The 14,932-nt window shown below is 37.5% G+C and overlaps 1 protein-coding gene across 2 annotated transcripts in view; it reads left to right on the top strand.

The window, feature by feature from the left end:
* NPAT (nuclear protein, coactivator of histone transcription) overlaps positions 1-9,765 on the top strand; it is a 66,777-nt gene extending 57,012 nt beyond the window's left edge. Inside the window, exons 16-18 of one of the 2 annotated variants that reach the window (XM_038005251.2) lie at positions 680-740; positions 825-1,980; positions 4,095-9,765. In XM_038005251.2, coding sequence (XP_037861179.2) covers positions 680-740; positions 825-1,980; positions 4,095-4,172 — 1,295 coding nt within the window. In that variant the 3' untranslated portion in view covers positions 4,173-9,765. The remainder of the gene's footprint in view (positions 1-679; positions 741-824; positions 1,981-4,094) is intronic. The other variant, XM_008020754.3, reaches the window with a different exon arrangement.
* The last annotated feature ends 5,167 nt before the right edge of the window (positions 9,766-14,932 follow it).

Genomic DNA, 14,932 nt, shown 5'->3' with positions numbered 1-14,932 from the left:
CTTGGACAGAATTTTAAAATAGATATAATCTGTTGTTTTCTTTAAGTGACTACCTGGATGTAAGTAATACGTTATATGCTATATTGAGCATTGTAATTTGTAGATCCAAAGACTGGATTTATAATGTTTGCCTGAACCAGGCGCGGTGGTTCACGCTTATAATCCAGCCATTTGGGAGGCCCAGGTGAGCAGATCACTTGAGGCCAGGAGTTTGAAACTAGTCTGGCCAACATGGCAAAACCCCATCTCTACTAAAAACACAAAAAATTAACTGGGCGTGGTGGTGGGCACCTGTAATCCCGGCTACTCAGGAGGCGGAGGCAGGAGAATCACTTGAACCCGGGAGGCAGAGGTTGCAGTGAGCTGAGATCGTGCCACTGCACTCCAGTCTGGGTGACAGAGCAGGACTCTGTCTCAAAAAAACAAACAGATAAACATAATGTTTGCCTGAAGTTGACGCATGTCATTTGCTCCATATCTGGATTTCCTCTGTAGCAGTGGGGAAATAGCCATCTTGTACTTATTTCAAAACTACTTTTTAAAAGCTACTTTGTCAGCATGTTCTATTTGCACGTTAGCTGTCATTTAAAAATTTTTCTCATGTGATAATTGTCATCTGTTCCATCCTCTTTCAGAGGAGTGTATTCTTTTTCTCAGGAATGTTCGTTTATAATTTCAGGAAAACAAGTAAATAATTCAGTGGATTCGTCAGGTCATTCAGTTGGATGTCATACCCAAAGGTGAGTATAAAGTAGTTTCTATCATAGATTATTTGAATGCTCAGATTTAAAACATAAAGGATTTCTTTATGCTGCTAGAAATAGTTTTGTTTTGTTTTGTTTTAGAACTGAAGTTTCTGACAAGACTGTTGCCACAGATCTTGGGAAGAAATCAGAAGAAACCACAGTTCCCTTCCCAGAAGAGAGTGTAGTTCCAGCTGCTAAACCATGCCACAGACGTGTACTCTGTTTTGACAGCACTGCTGCTCCCGTGGCAAATACACAGGGGCCAAACCATAAGATGGTATCCCAAAACAAAGAAAGGAATGCAGTCTCTTTTCCTAATCTTGACTCACCCAATGTATCCTCCAACTTAAAACCCCCTTCTAATAATGCTATCAAAAGAGAGAAAGAGAAGCCTCCTCTGCCTAAGATTTTATCTAAGTCGGAAAGTGCCATTAGCCGGCATACCACCGTAAGAGAAACTCAATCAGAAAAGAAAGTTTCACCAACAGAAATTGTGCTTGAATCTTTCCATAAAGCAACAGCTAATAAGGAGAATGAATTATGCAGCGATGTAGAAAGGCAGAAAAATCCGGAAAATTCGAAACTATCTATTGGGCAGCAAAATGGGGGTTTGCGAAGTGAGAAATCTATAGCTTCACTGCAAGAAATGACCAAAAAACAAGGCACATCTTCAAACAATAAAAATGTCCTTTCAGTAGGTACAGCTGTGAAGGATCTAAAGCAAGAACAAACTAAATCCACTAGTTCTTTGATTACCACAGAAATGTTACAGGATATACAGGGGCACAGCTCAGTAAGTAGGCTTGCTGAGAGTAGTGATTTACCTGTACCCCGGACACCTGGCTCAGGGGCAGGGGAAAAACATAAAGAAGAACCTATAGATATTATCAAGGCCCCCTCTAGTAGGCGTTTCAGTGAAGACAGTAGCACATCAAAAGTAATGGTCCCTCCTGTCACCCCAGACCTGCCTGCCTGCAGCCCTGCCAGTGAAACAGGCAGTGAAAACAGTGTAAATATGGCTGCCCACACATTAATGATTCTCTCCAGGGCAGCCATTTCTAGGACTACTTCAGCAACTCCTCTGAAAGATAACACACAACAGTTTAGAGCATCTTCAAGGAGCACCACAAAAAAGCGGAAAATTGAGGAATTAGATGAACGTGAGCGAAACTCTCGTGCTTCTAGTAAAAATCTTACAAATTCATCAGTACCAATGAAAAAGAAGAAAATTAAGGCAAGTTTAAAAGTTTTAATTTCCAAACCACACTTTTTTCCCCTTTAATAATTAGAGAATTCAGCAGTTCTTGCCACAACTTAACTGAATGTTATGGCTAAGACAGCTTTTAGTTTTCATTGACAAAGTACATTGTCCAGCAGTGTTAATGTGGTATGCGCAAGGTGTCCAGGTTAAACAGCATTTTCAGAACAACTGCTGAGGCATTTGTTTATAAACATCTTTCCAGGGGAAAAAAAATACAGTTTTTGTTTCTTGGTAGAACTCAAGTTTTTTCATGAGCATGACATAGTCATGAAAGATTGGGAAACACTATTAAACACTTGTGTGGAATTACCAAGTAATAAAGGACTTTGTTCTTAGATCTTCAGTTTTTTTTTTTCCTCCCCACATCTTGTAATCTCTTCTATAGGCCCTTAAAAATGTTAGCATATGGCTGGGCGTGGTGGTTCATGCCTGTAATCCCAGCACTTTGGGAGGCCGAGGCAGGCGGATTACAAGGTCAGGAGATCGAGACCATCCTGGCTAACATGGTGAAACCCCGTCTCTACTAAAAATACAAAAAATTAGCCAGGCATGGTGGCAGGCGCCTGTAGTCCCAGCTAATCCGGAGGCTGAGGCAGGAGAATAGCGTGAACCTGGGAGGCGGAGCTTGCAGTGAGCCGAGTTCGCGCCACTGTGCTCCAGCCTGGGTGACAGAGCGAGACTCCTCAAAAAAAAAAAAAAAAAAAAACATCTAGAGCACTGGAAAAATTAAATTTACCTATGTTTTTCCTTTTTTTTATTTTGAGACAGGATTTTACTCCCATCACCCAGGCTGGAGTGCAATGGTATGATCTCAGCTCACTGCAGCCTCCACCTCCCAGGCTCAAGCGATTCTCCTACCTCAGCCTCCCAAGTAGCTGGGGCTACAGGCATGTGCCACTGCGCCTGGCTAATACTTTTTCCCTGTTTTTTTTTTTTTTTTTTTTTTTTTTTTTTTTTGAGATGGAGTCTTGCGCTGTTACCCACTGGAGTACAGTGGCACGATCTCGCCTCACTGCAACTTCCACCTGAGTTCAAGCAATTCCCTGCCTCAGCCCCCGGAGTAGCTGGGATTACAGGTGTCTGCCACCAAACCAGGATAATTTTTGTATTGTTAGTAGAGATGGGGTTTCACCATGTTGACCAGGCTGGTCTTGAACTCCTGACTTCGTGATCCACCCGCCTTGGCCTTTCAGGGGGCTGGGATTCAGGCGTAAGCCACCACGCCTGGACATTTTTTCTATTGTTTTAATTTTTTTTATAGAGACAGGGTTTTGCCATGTTGCCCAGGCTGGTCTTGATGGCCTGAGCTTAGGTGATCTGCATGCCTTGGCCTCCCAAAGTGCTGGGATTACAGGCATGAGCCACTGCACCTGGCCTTACATATGTTTCTTTAAGCATGGTTGTCTCTAGGAAGACAATGCAGGAATAGCATTGATAAATGAAATCCATTTATTTTCAGTTTGGTTAGCTATTTAGTAAGTGAATTGAATAGAAAGTGTTTAAAATATCATAGAGGAAGTATGGTATCAGGGAAATAATTTAGGCTTTTTTGCCCTACAAGTCTGGATTTGAATCCTGCATCTACTGTTTATTGGTCCTGTGATCATGATTAAGTCTGTAGCCTCTCTGAGTCTCAGCCTCATCACTTGACATGATATTACCAGATTATCTTAGACTGTGAAGTCTAAATGTAGTATATACATAAAGTATCTGGTGTATATTAAGTTTTGGAACTGACAAGTAGTACCTGTTACTCGAAACATCTATTAGTAAAGCTTTCTTAGCAGTAATAACCACCTAACATAGAAAGCATGTTCTATCTTGTCTCATTCAACATTCAGATACTCTGGATTTGTATAATGTCTTTTGCCATAAACTAACATTCAGGTGCTATTGAAGTATATTTAATTAACTTTGGGTTTATAAAACTTGTCTCTACTTCTCTATAGAAGTAAAATTCTACTAGACTAAAAAAGTTTGACAGTTTCAGTAGTATGTGAAAGAACCCAATACACTGTTTTAGGTGACTTACCAAGAAAGCATTTTGGCCTTGTTTGAGTTTATTTTTTCTTTCTCTTTTTCAACAGAAAAAGAAGCTTCCCAGTTCATTTCCAGCAGGAATGGATGTAGACAAATTTTTATTATCATTGCATTATGATGAGTAAACATTCTGGGCACATAAGAACAGTAGGTGTTCAAAACTCGTATCCCTTAAACTGAGTGTGGGGAATGGGATATTGACAGAATTTGAAAGCGTGACCTGCACTTTGATTGTACTGAGATTTCACTTTATGTCTAAATCATGCTGTTTCTAAAACAGCTTCCTAGTTTGTAAATAGACTTACTTGGTTTATTTTTATTTTGGGAAAAACATTTGCAGAAATGTAAGTAAAGCCAATCTGCAAAACTGTATAGCTTTGACAATTCCATATTGTAAATACTGTGTAAATCTTGTTGAAATAGAGGTTAAATCAACCTAATGTGTTTTTTGACTTCTTATCATCCCTAATTCTAAAACTTATCTGCAATAGTTTCTCACTTGTTTTGGAGGAAAATGATGCTTACTCTTATAAATTACCTTCAGTAACTGTTCAGCAAGGCATTTAAATACACAACCACTAAGTACTACAAAATGATAACCACCTCAACCGATAGCAAAATATCTAATTAGAAATCAATAGTTTGATGAGTTTTTTCCTAGAGTGAATACTACCCCTTTCTTATAATTGCTGTAAGTATTATATTTCTGGAATTTTACACTTTACCTATTTCTTCTGATCCCTCTGTTCTCTGTTTTAAAGAGAGAATTTTGTAAACCATTTATTGAATGTTCTGATCTTTCATTTATAACTTTTAAGATTTTTTACAGGACTTTAAGTGGTTAGACTATTGAGCCATAAAAAGTTTGGTTTGTAGTAGAGATTTCTCAGTATGTACTTTTCCCCAAATGCTGGGGATTTAAAGAATTGCACTAATTCATAGAACTCTTTACATTGTAGTGACCAATGCACATATAATTTAAATCTTGTATTCTATGTGAATGTTTATGTGGAGGATTATCTTCTGGTGTTGTGTCCATCATAAGATGTAAAAAGAGAAATCATAGTTTTATATTTTAGTTTCTCCTACAGTGGGGTATGTTAAATAACTATATCTATACTTAGATACAGTGCATTGTCTGTGTCCCTTAAAGTGTTACAAAGAGTTTCTCTCAAAAGGTCCTTAAGGAGAGTGAGAGATGAGAGAGGTGCCTTCTCTGTATTAGACTCACACACATCAGTCAAGTTGAAGAATTGGTTTAAACTTTTAAATGAGAACAGAAATTATAATTAGTACCTGACCAATTGTGCCTAGATATTAAAGTATGTTCTCTTTAGTACTTTCCGTTCAATTAAATGGCAGTATATTAGAGATTTTTTTCTACAGGTGTATATTTTGTTAAAGAGTCACTTTCCTCAACCATTTTTTTGTACTGGGCCTTAAAAAAAATCCATCCAACCTTAACACAACATTTCTCAGTGTAGAAATCATGTCTTCTTAATTGCTGAACCTTACTGCAAAAACTTGTAATGTAAGAAATTTTTTGATGTGGCAGTGGTCTCTTCCTGAGGAACTAAATATCATGTAGTTAATGTTTATTTAACTCAACTTGAGATTGTACTACAGTTAGGTTTGAATAAATATTTTCATTAACTTCAAAAGTTTGAATTACTTTACATTGGCAGTCTTGTTTAGAAGCTGATTAAATTCCTTTGCAAGTCAATTCTTACTCTTTTTTGGGAGTTTGTACAATGCTGAAAATCACATTTTCTTATTCAATTCATACTTGGGTATGCTAAGTACTGAAAATTCATATACAAATAAAATAAGTTGAGTTTCTTCAAGATTCATAATTAACTAACCAGGAACCGCTAAATAAAGTCGAAAGATAACTTGCATTTGGAGCTTTTATGTTCAAAGGCAAGATCATATCCCCATTTTACCTTAAAAGTCCACAGGTGCTGGACTTCATTATACTATTGTACCTGGTAACCTATTTGAATACTTAAATGCCCAGTGGCTGCATTTCAGGGTTGATGTATACTACAACAGTCCATGGCTGTTTTTATAATTACATGTAAGGATCCAGTCTATTGTTTGGATATTACTTAGAGGTTAATGCAGTCAGTGTATGCCAAATCTGAGAAGTGTTGTTAAGTAAAATCTTGTTACAGATTTAGCCCTGGATATTATTAGAACTATAGTGTGTTGAAATTGCACATGAGAAAAGCATCCATCAGCATTCATGCAAAGGCTACATGTCATGACTATTAGGAGTAATTTCAAAAGCATATTACTATATATTCTGCATTCATCCTTTCTCTGGTCATCTTTCAGGCTCAGGCCCAGCTTTCTGAAATTACAGAAGTTTTGACTTTATTATTATTTATTTTGCTGCTTCCTTTAAACAATGGACTCATTGTATAGTTTTTTTCTTTGTATAAATGTTATCATTTTGTCATACTTTTGTCTTTTTTCGTAAATTTGTATCTACATTGTTGAATTCATGATACATGTAGTTTCCTAATGCTTTTTGTTTTTTTGAGAGAGGGCCTCACTCTGTTGCCCAGGCTGAAGTACAGTGGCAAAATCATGGCTCACTGCAGCCTCGACCTCCCAGGCTCAAGTGATCCTCCTACCTCAGCCTCCCGAGTAGCTGGGACTACAAGCATATTCCATCGTACCCAGTATTTTTGGTTTTTGGTTTTTTGTCTTTTGGAGAGATAGTGTCTCACTATGTTGCCCAGGCTAATCTCAAACTCTTGGACTCAAGCAGTCCTCCTGTCTCAGCCTCCCAAGTGTTGGAATTACAGGCATGTGAGCCACCTCATCCAGCTGCTGCTTTTACTTCCAATAATATAAAGCTTTTTCCTTTTTTCAGCGATTACAAACAAAAACAGCAGTGAGCATTTTTGTAAATAAACATTTGTTTATGTTAACTATTTCCTTAGAAATTTTAGAGAGTAGAATTACCAAATCAAGAAGTTAGTGTACCTTTTATTAAGGATCTCAATATATTTTGCCATATGCTGCTATTAAACTTGCATCAATTTACATTTCTACCAGCAACTTGTCATTTTTTTGCATAGCATATGCTTATCCATTTCCAGAGGCATATTCAACTATATCATCACCTGTTTCTAGGTTTGTATTTCCTGATTTGGTAAAATTAGGAGTTAGCTCCTAATCTATTTGTTACTTGTTTTGGTACCTGATAGGAAAAAAGGGTCAATGTACATTTTTTCCTTAAATATTTAACTGCTTGATAATTTGTTCACTTGACAATTTAACCACTGCACAGTTTGTTCAGATAAGCTTTCCTTTCCCCTGCTCATTTATTTAAGATGTCTGTCTTATCCTACACTGATTAACAATCTCTTATTCACAATTCTAAAACCCAAAACATTCTGGCAACCAGTTTTTTTCCCCTAGATTTAACATCAGAACTCATTCTGTGGCAAACCTGACCTGAAATGACACGAGGCCACTTAACAGTCTTTATCTCATTTATAGTAATGTTGATTAGTCTTCTGTTCCAGACTCAACTGGGGGGGTATATGGTGCATACATTTAGTTTTTAGAAATCCAAAATATTCTGGTTTATGAACCCCAGCTAACCCCAGAGGTGTATGATCAAAGATTTTGGACTTGTATTAAATGTATACACATATATACACACTATATGGTATGTGTATAGTCTATTCTGTGCCAATGATTAAATCATAACTTTTGTGTCCACTGTTACTGTTTTTGTTTTTTCAAGTACTCACCCTTTTATGCTTCCTGATGAACTTTAGAATTACTTGTATTATTTCAAATTAAATTTCTATTGGAATATTTGAACTACATTAATGTCATAAGCTAATTCATAAAGAAGCAGCAAAGGGTAAAGATCATATGGTATATATCAAAGTGTTATACAGTTACCCCTATCAGAAATATCTTGCTAAACTGGGTGTTTTTGTTTGTTACTATTTTTAGAAAACTCTTCATTTCACAGTTTTAACTGGTTATTGCTGTTATGTAGGGATCGTCCTGCTTTATTAATATAAAATTTTTATGGAGACATATAAAGAGAAAAGTGCACCACTATAAATTCATGCCCTTCAGTGAATTTTCTTTAAGTAAATACATCCACATAATCACTATGAACATTACCAGTACCCTAGAATAGTCATTATTGTGACTTCTAGCACCAGAGATTAATTTAGCTTTGTTTTCCTCAGTGATATCAGTGGATACAAGGAATATATAATCTGTGAGAAACACTCATGTTTTGTATAATTTAGCTCAGTCATCCTCAATGCTGTGTATATATTCATTGTATTATATTACGGTTAATCCATTTTATAGATGGAAAAAGTTTATTATGAACAGACTGCTGTGAATGTTCTTGCACATTTTTTTTGTGAATGCATTACACTTCTCAGTTGGATAGATACTTAGGAATAGGGTTGGTGGAACACAGGTGCATATATTCAGACATTCAAATTTTTTCATTTTCCAGAATGGTTATAACAATTTATGCTATACTCACAGTATAATAAGTTCTCGATACTCCGTGTTATTTCCAATGTTAGATATTTTCATTTTAGCGGTGTGTATTGATATGTGTTGTAGTTTTAATTTGGTGTTGGTTTTTTGGGGTTTTATTTTTTTTTAATGAAGTTGAACACCTTTTCAAATACTATTTGGGCATCTTTTGTGGACAGTACAAGGTTTTTGCTCATTGTAGTATTGAGTTGTCTGCCTTTTTCTTACTGATTTTTAGTTGTTCTTTCTGTATTCTGGATACAGGTCCTTTTTCGGATGTATTATTAGGTATCTGAGTATTTTCCCTTGTTATTCTTCTAAAAGCCTTATGGTTCAACCTATTTCATTTTGATTTGACCGTCTATCTGTAATTGATTTTCCACATTGATGTACAATTAACCCACACTATTTATTACCAAAGATTATCCTTTCCCAACTACATTGCACACTTTTCTCATAAGCTGGGAAATGTGTAGGTTTGTTTCTGGACTGTATTCTGTTCCATTGGTCTGCTTTAAGATGTGCTAATAACACACTGTCTTAATTACTGTAGGATATCTTTTTTTTTTTTTTTTTTTTTTTGAGACACAGTCTCACTCTGTCGCCCAGGCTGGAGGGCATCGGTGTGATCTCTGGTGACTGTAACCTCCACCTCCCAGGTTCAAGCAATTCTCCTTCCTGAGCCTCCCGAGTAGCTGGGATTACAGTTGTGCTCTGCCACACTCAGTTAATTTTTGTATTTTTAGTAGAGACAGGGTTTCACCATGTTGTCCAGGCTGGTCTTGAACTCCTGACCTCAGGTGATCCACCCACCTCAGCCTCCCCAGGTGCTGGGATTACAGGCGTGAGCCACCATGCCAGGCCCAAAATCTTTTATATTTTAGTTGCTATTTATTTTCTATACTGAGTGAAGTCTGTTAGTACTAATGGATTTACCAGTGCTACTTTTTAATTTACGAAGTATTATCTAAATAATTATTTTCCAATTTTATTTATTTTTACTACACTGATATTAGCACTTCCAGTGCAACTAATAATGATCAAAGTCTGCTTCATGGTCTTGTTCCTCATTTTAATGGCAATGTTAAGTATGTTTGCTTTTGTTTGTAGAATTTTATGTCAGAAGTACCTGTTCAATTTAATTGCCATGTTTAAGCATCAATTAAAATATTTTCATTGAACTCACGAATTTATTTTTATATTAGTGATTATTTTAAGTAAACTTGTTTTGTGAACATTTTATTTAAATGTTTTTGGTTTTTGTTTTTGAGACAAGGTCTTGCTATATTGCCCGGCTAGAGTGGAGTGGCTGTTCATGGGCGCAGTCATAGCCCACTATAGCCTTGAACTGCTGGGCTCAAAGGATCCTCCTGCCCCAACTTCCTGAGTAGCTGGGACTACAGGTGCACACCAACACACCCAGTGAAAAGTTTACTTTTAATGAGATTGGTTTCAAACTTATGCCAGTTTTTAAAATCAATTTTAAACCTTTCCTTCTTTTTCTAGTTTATTTGAATATTGGGGGTAATAAATAGTACCAGTGCTAAAATGTGAAGTTTAAATTTTACATATATGTAAAAGCACTTAGATTAATGCCTGGAACATAATAAGCACTTTAAGAACTAGTTGCTATTATAGCTGATGCTGTTTTTTATTTCTTTTTTCTGCAACAGTTTATTTAGAATGGGAAATAACTGTTCCTTGAGACTAAATCACTACTAAATTACCTAGGCCTGGAGGCTTTTGCTTAAACAGTTTTCCTTTTTTTTTTTTTTCTCCTAAATTTCTTCCTGGCTGATTTATTATCTGTTCAGGCTTTGAGCTTTTTTTTCCTGAGTCAGATATCACATTTTTTCTAAATTTTGCTTTTGTTCTCTTTTAAATTAGATGCGATTTTTTTTTTCTGTCAAAAACACTTCTTAGATTCAACAGTTATATAGGAGTCTACTTTATTCTTTGTGCTTCCTACTTTCTCAGGGTCCTTTTTGCATGTTTATTTAACTTAAATTGAATAAACAGTTATCTGATTTTTTTTTCCCCCTTAACCCATGTAAGCATTTAAGGCTATGAATTTGCTTCTGATTTCAACTTTCAGCAAAATTTGGAAGATGGGGTAAGTACTTTAATATTCATACATTATTATTTGTTAATAATGTAATAAATGATACCAGGCTCTTTTTTGCCTAAAATTTTTTTTATTGTGGTCAGGATAAGTAGCAGGTTTTATAAATGTTGCATGGGTGCTTAGAAACAGGTATTCTTGACTGAGCATGGTGGCTCACACCTGTAATCCCAGCACTTTGGGAGGCCAGGGCAAGCAGATCACTTGAACCCAGGAGTTCAAGACCAGCCTAGGCAACATGGTGAAACCCCATCTCTACAAAAAATTAGCTGGGCGTGGTAGTGTGCACCTATGGTCCTAGCTACCAGGGAGGCTGAGGTGGGTGTATCACTTGAGCCCAGGAAGTCAAGGCTGCAGTGAGATGAGACCATGCCACTGCACTACAACCTGGGCAACGGAGTGAGACCCAATGTCAAAAAAAAAGTTTTAAAAAGGAGAAATAGGTATTGTTTATAAAGGTAAAATTTGGTATTTATTCAGTCTTCTACTATTTGAATCCTGTCTTTCATACTTTTTTCACAAATGTCTAATCCATGAAACATCATTGTCTTGGTCATAGCTTTGGCTTTGTTTTCTGCATGGTCTACAGCCATCATGAAAAGTAGTTCTTTCCCGATTTTAACAGTTTCTGCCTTCTCATAATTTATGATACAGGCCAACCCTTTTTACCTTTTTGTTTGTTTGTTTGTTTTTGAGACAGAGTTTCGCTCTTGTTGCCCAGGCTGGAGTGCAGTGGCGTGATCTCAGCTCACTGCAACCTCCACTTCCCTGGCCCAAACGATTCTCCTGCCTCAGCCTCCCATGTAGCTGGGATTACAGGTATGTGCCACCACGCCTGGCTAATTTTGTATTTTTAGTAGAGATGGGGTTTCTCCATGTTTGCCAGGCTAGTCTTCAAACTCCTGACCTCAGGTAATCCACCCACCTCAACCTCCCAAAGTGCTGGGATTACAGGCGTGAGCCACCACGCCCAGCCTCTTTTTACTTTATAATTGGATTTTTAAGCTTTTGTCTTATAGTAACTTAAGATGTGGAACTGTAACCGTAACAGTCCATTGCCCATTGTGCGTGACAAGTCAGTATGCAAGACCCTGGGCTGCAGCAAAGAAAGATGTTTAATTGCAGGGCCACCGAATGAGGAGACTAGAGGAAACTTCAGATCTGTCTCCCTGAGGGTTTAGGAAGTGGGCCAAGGTACAGCCTGTTTATTGCCTAGTTATAACTATATTTCTGTCCAGGACACAGCATGCAATTCTTACAAGTCCTGTGAGGGCAGTCTCAGAACTTGTCCTACTGGCGTTTACCTTTATTTAGCAGATAAAGATACATGTTACCGATATTTCACCATGTGAACCAAGGGGAACCAGGAGCTAGGTAAAATACAAGAAAAAAAAGGAAAATACAAGGAAAAAAGGAAACTTAATACGTTTTAGAATACTTCACTGAAGGTAAGCAGTGCCTCCAAAGGTCAGTGATCTGGAAAACATTTGAAAAGTGCTCTCGATAATTCTGGAGAAAAAATGGAAAGAGAGAAAACATAGAGAACCAGAAAGTAAATGGTATTTCTTTTCTTTTCTTTGTTTAAGAGACAAGGTCTCCCTCTGTTCCCCAGGCTGGAGTACAGTGGCAAGATAATTTCACTGTAACCTTGAAGATCCCCCTTGGCCCTCTGAAGTTTCGCTGGAAAATAAAATTGTTTGCAAAAGGCAGATTAATTGGAGAAAAGGAATATACATTTATTTAATGTGTATACATGGGGGCCTTCCAAGACCTGACCCCGCCCCCAATGGGGTGTAGAAACTTTTCTTTTTTTTTTTTTTTTTTTTTTTTTTTTTTTTTTTTTTGAGATGAAGTCTTGCTCTGTCGCCCAGGCTGGAGTGCAATGGTGTGATCTTGGCTCACTGCAACCTCCGCCTCCTTGGTTGAAGCAATTCTTCTACCTCAGCCTCCCGAGTTGCTGGGACTACAGGCATGCGCCACCACGACCGGCTAATTTTTGTATTTATAGTAGAGATGGGGTTTCACCATGTTGGCCAGACTGCTGTCGAACTTCTTACCTCAGGTGATCCGCCCATCTCAGCCTCTCAAACGTGCCGGGATTACAGAAATGAGCCACTGTGTCTGGCCGGATGTAGGAACTTTATACCATCTTCAGGTTACAGAAGTAATGTGAGCTCCCAACATGGCCAAAAACATGTTATTTTGGGAAATCAGGTTTTAGTGGCAAGACAACTTAAGGGGAGGGAAAGGGGACCTGACTAGGAAAGGTGGTCTTGTTAGTAGCTTTCTCAGAGAATGGATGTTAAATGTTTAAGACCTTTAAAGGTGTCAGACAGGCTCTCATTTACCCTTTTCTAGATTCCAGACAAGGGAAGTCCTGGCTGCATTAATGGAGATTCTCCATAGATGCAAATTTCTTCCACAGAAGAAAGCTTTGCAGCACCACTTCTGTTTGCTGGCCCTCTGACAGCCATCTCAAAATATGTCAAATAAATATAATTTGAAATATGTCAAATAAATATAATTTGAGGTAAAATATTTTTATTTCCTTCAACCACTACTTCTCCTTCTTGCCCAGCCAGTCTTTAAGCAGTCATTTAAAAAATTAAAAACTTTCACCTAACTGAATTCTTAATTCTTCATTCCATGGGCTTGCCTAAACCTTTATCATTTTTGGAGGAAACATCAGAGTACTTTATTTTCTAAACTCTTCCGTGTTTGAGACACACCTTTTAGTATCTTTATTTTGTTTTATTAAAAATAGTTAGATGTTCTGTCACTTGTTTTCTTGGATTGAATGTAATAGAAATAAGAACTACGGCTACCTATTTTTCTAACTAGATGTTAGAGGAATTTAATACATTTTCTCCAGAATGTCTTAGTATGATTTTCTAATTAATTTTGCCAATAAAATACACTCTATAGGGCCGGGCATGGTGGCTCATGCCTGTAATCCCAGCACTTTGGGAGGCCGAGGCGGAAGGATCACCTGAAGTCAGGAGTTCGAGACCAGCCTGGCCTACGTGGCAAAATTCTTGTCTCTATTGAAAATGCAAAAATTAGCTAGGTGTGGTGGTGTATGCCTGTATACTCAGGAGGCTGAGGCACGAGAATCACTTGAACCCGGGGAATGGAGGTTGCAGTGAGCCAAGATCATGCCGCCGCATTCCAGCCTGAGCTACAGAGCGAAACTCTGTCTCAAAAAAGAAAAAAAAAAGAAATACGCTCTTTAAAATCTTCCCCCTTAGGACTTAAAAATCTGAGTTTTTCTATTATCTTTATGTTTTCTGTTATGTTAGATTATTGCTTCAGAGTTCCTTTTTTTTTTTTTTTTTTTTTTTAAAAGAAACACCATTTAAGCTGGGCATGGTAGCATGTGCCTATAGTCCTAACTACTCAGGAGGCTGAGGCAGGCAGATCACTTGAGAACCCAGGAGTTCAAGGTTACAGTGAGCTATGGTCATGCCACTGCACTCCAGCCTAAGTGACACAGCAATACCTTATCTCTTACAAACAAAAAAATCTTAACACTTGTTGGTTCTCTGTTTCTTCTCTTTTTTTCCATTTTTTCCCAGAATTTTCAGAGCACTTCTCAGATGTTTTCCAGATCAATGACCTTTGGACACAATGTTAGTTTCTGCTTATCTTTAATGAAGTATTCTCATGTTTTGGGTTTCCTTTTCTCATCTTATCCAGCTCCTGGTTCAGTTATAAGTTTTTGTAAGTCGGGGCAGATAATTATTGAAAGGCATTTAACTAAAGTATAGGAAGTTAAGAACGTGGGCTCTGGAGCTCGACTAACTTGGAGTTGAACCCTAGCCAGCTTTTTGCCCTTGGAATTTATTTAGCTACTCTGTGTCTCAATTTCCTTATTTATAAAGGAGGGATAATAATGGTACCCACTCTTAGAAGTTTTTGTGACAATTAAATGAGTTTATACATACAAAGCACATAACAAGCCTCAAAAGTTGTTGATGATTACAGATGTTTTTGAAAATACTCTTCCTCTGAATCTTAAGAGCAGTTGATTTTTCCCATATATTGTCATTTTGCTCCTTCAGAGGATCTACAATACATTATTTGCCAACAGATAATGTGTACACAGTGACCTTTACTGCCCCCTCCTCTTCCTGAGGGGGAGTTTTCCCTCTTCAGAGCTGCAGTTGAGGGTGGTGTGCATAGCCCCTGCCTATAGTGTTTTAATTTTTTCCCGGATAAAATGCAATGCAA

The sequence above is a fragment of the Chlorocebus sabaeus genome, chromosome 1 (assembly GCF_047675955.1).
Source record: "Chlorocebus sabaeus isolate Y175 chromosome 1, mChlSab1.0.hap1, whole genome shotgun sequence".
Lineage (NCBI taxonomy): Eukaryota > Metazoa > Chordata > Mammalia > Primates > Cercopithecidae > Chlorocebus > Chlorocebus sabaeus.
The sequence above is the reverse complement of the archived record's forward strand: the minus strand, read 5'-3'. Positions and strand labels throughout refer to the sequence as shown.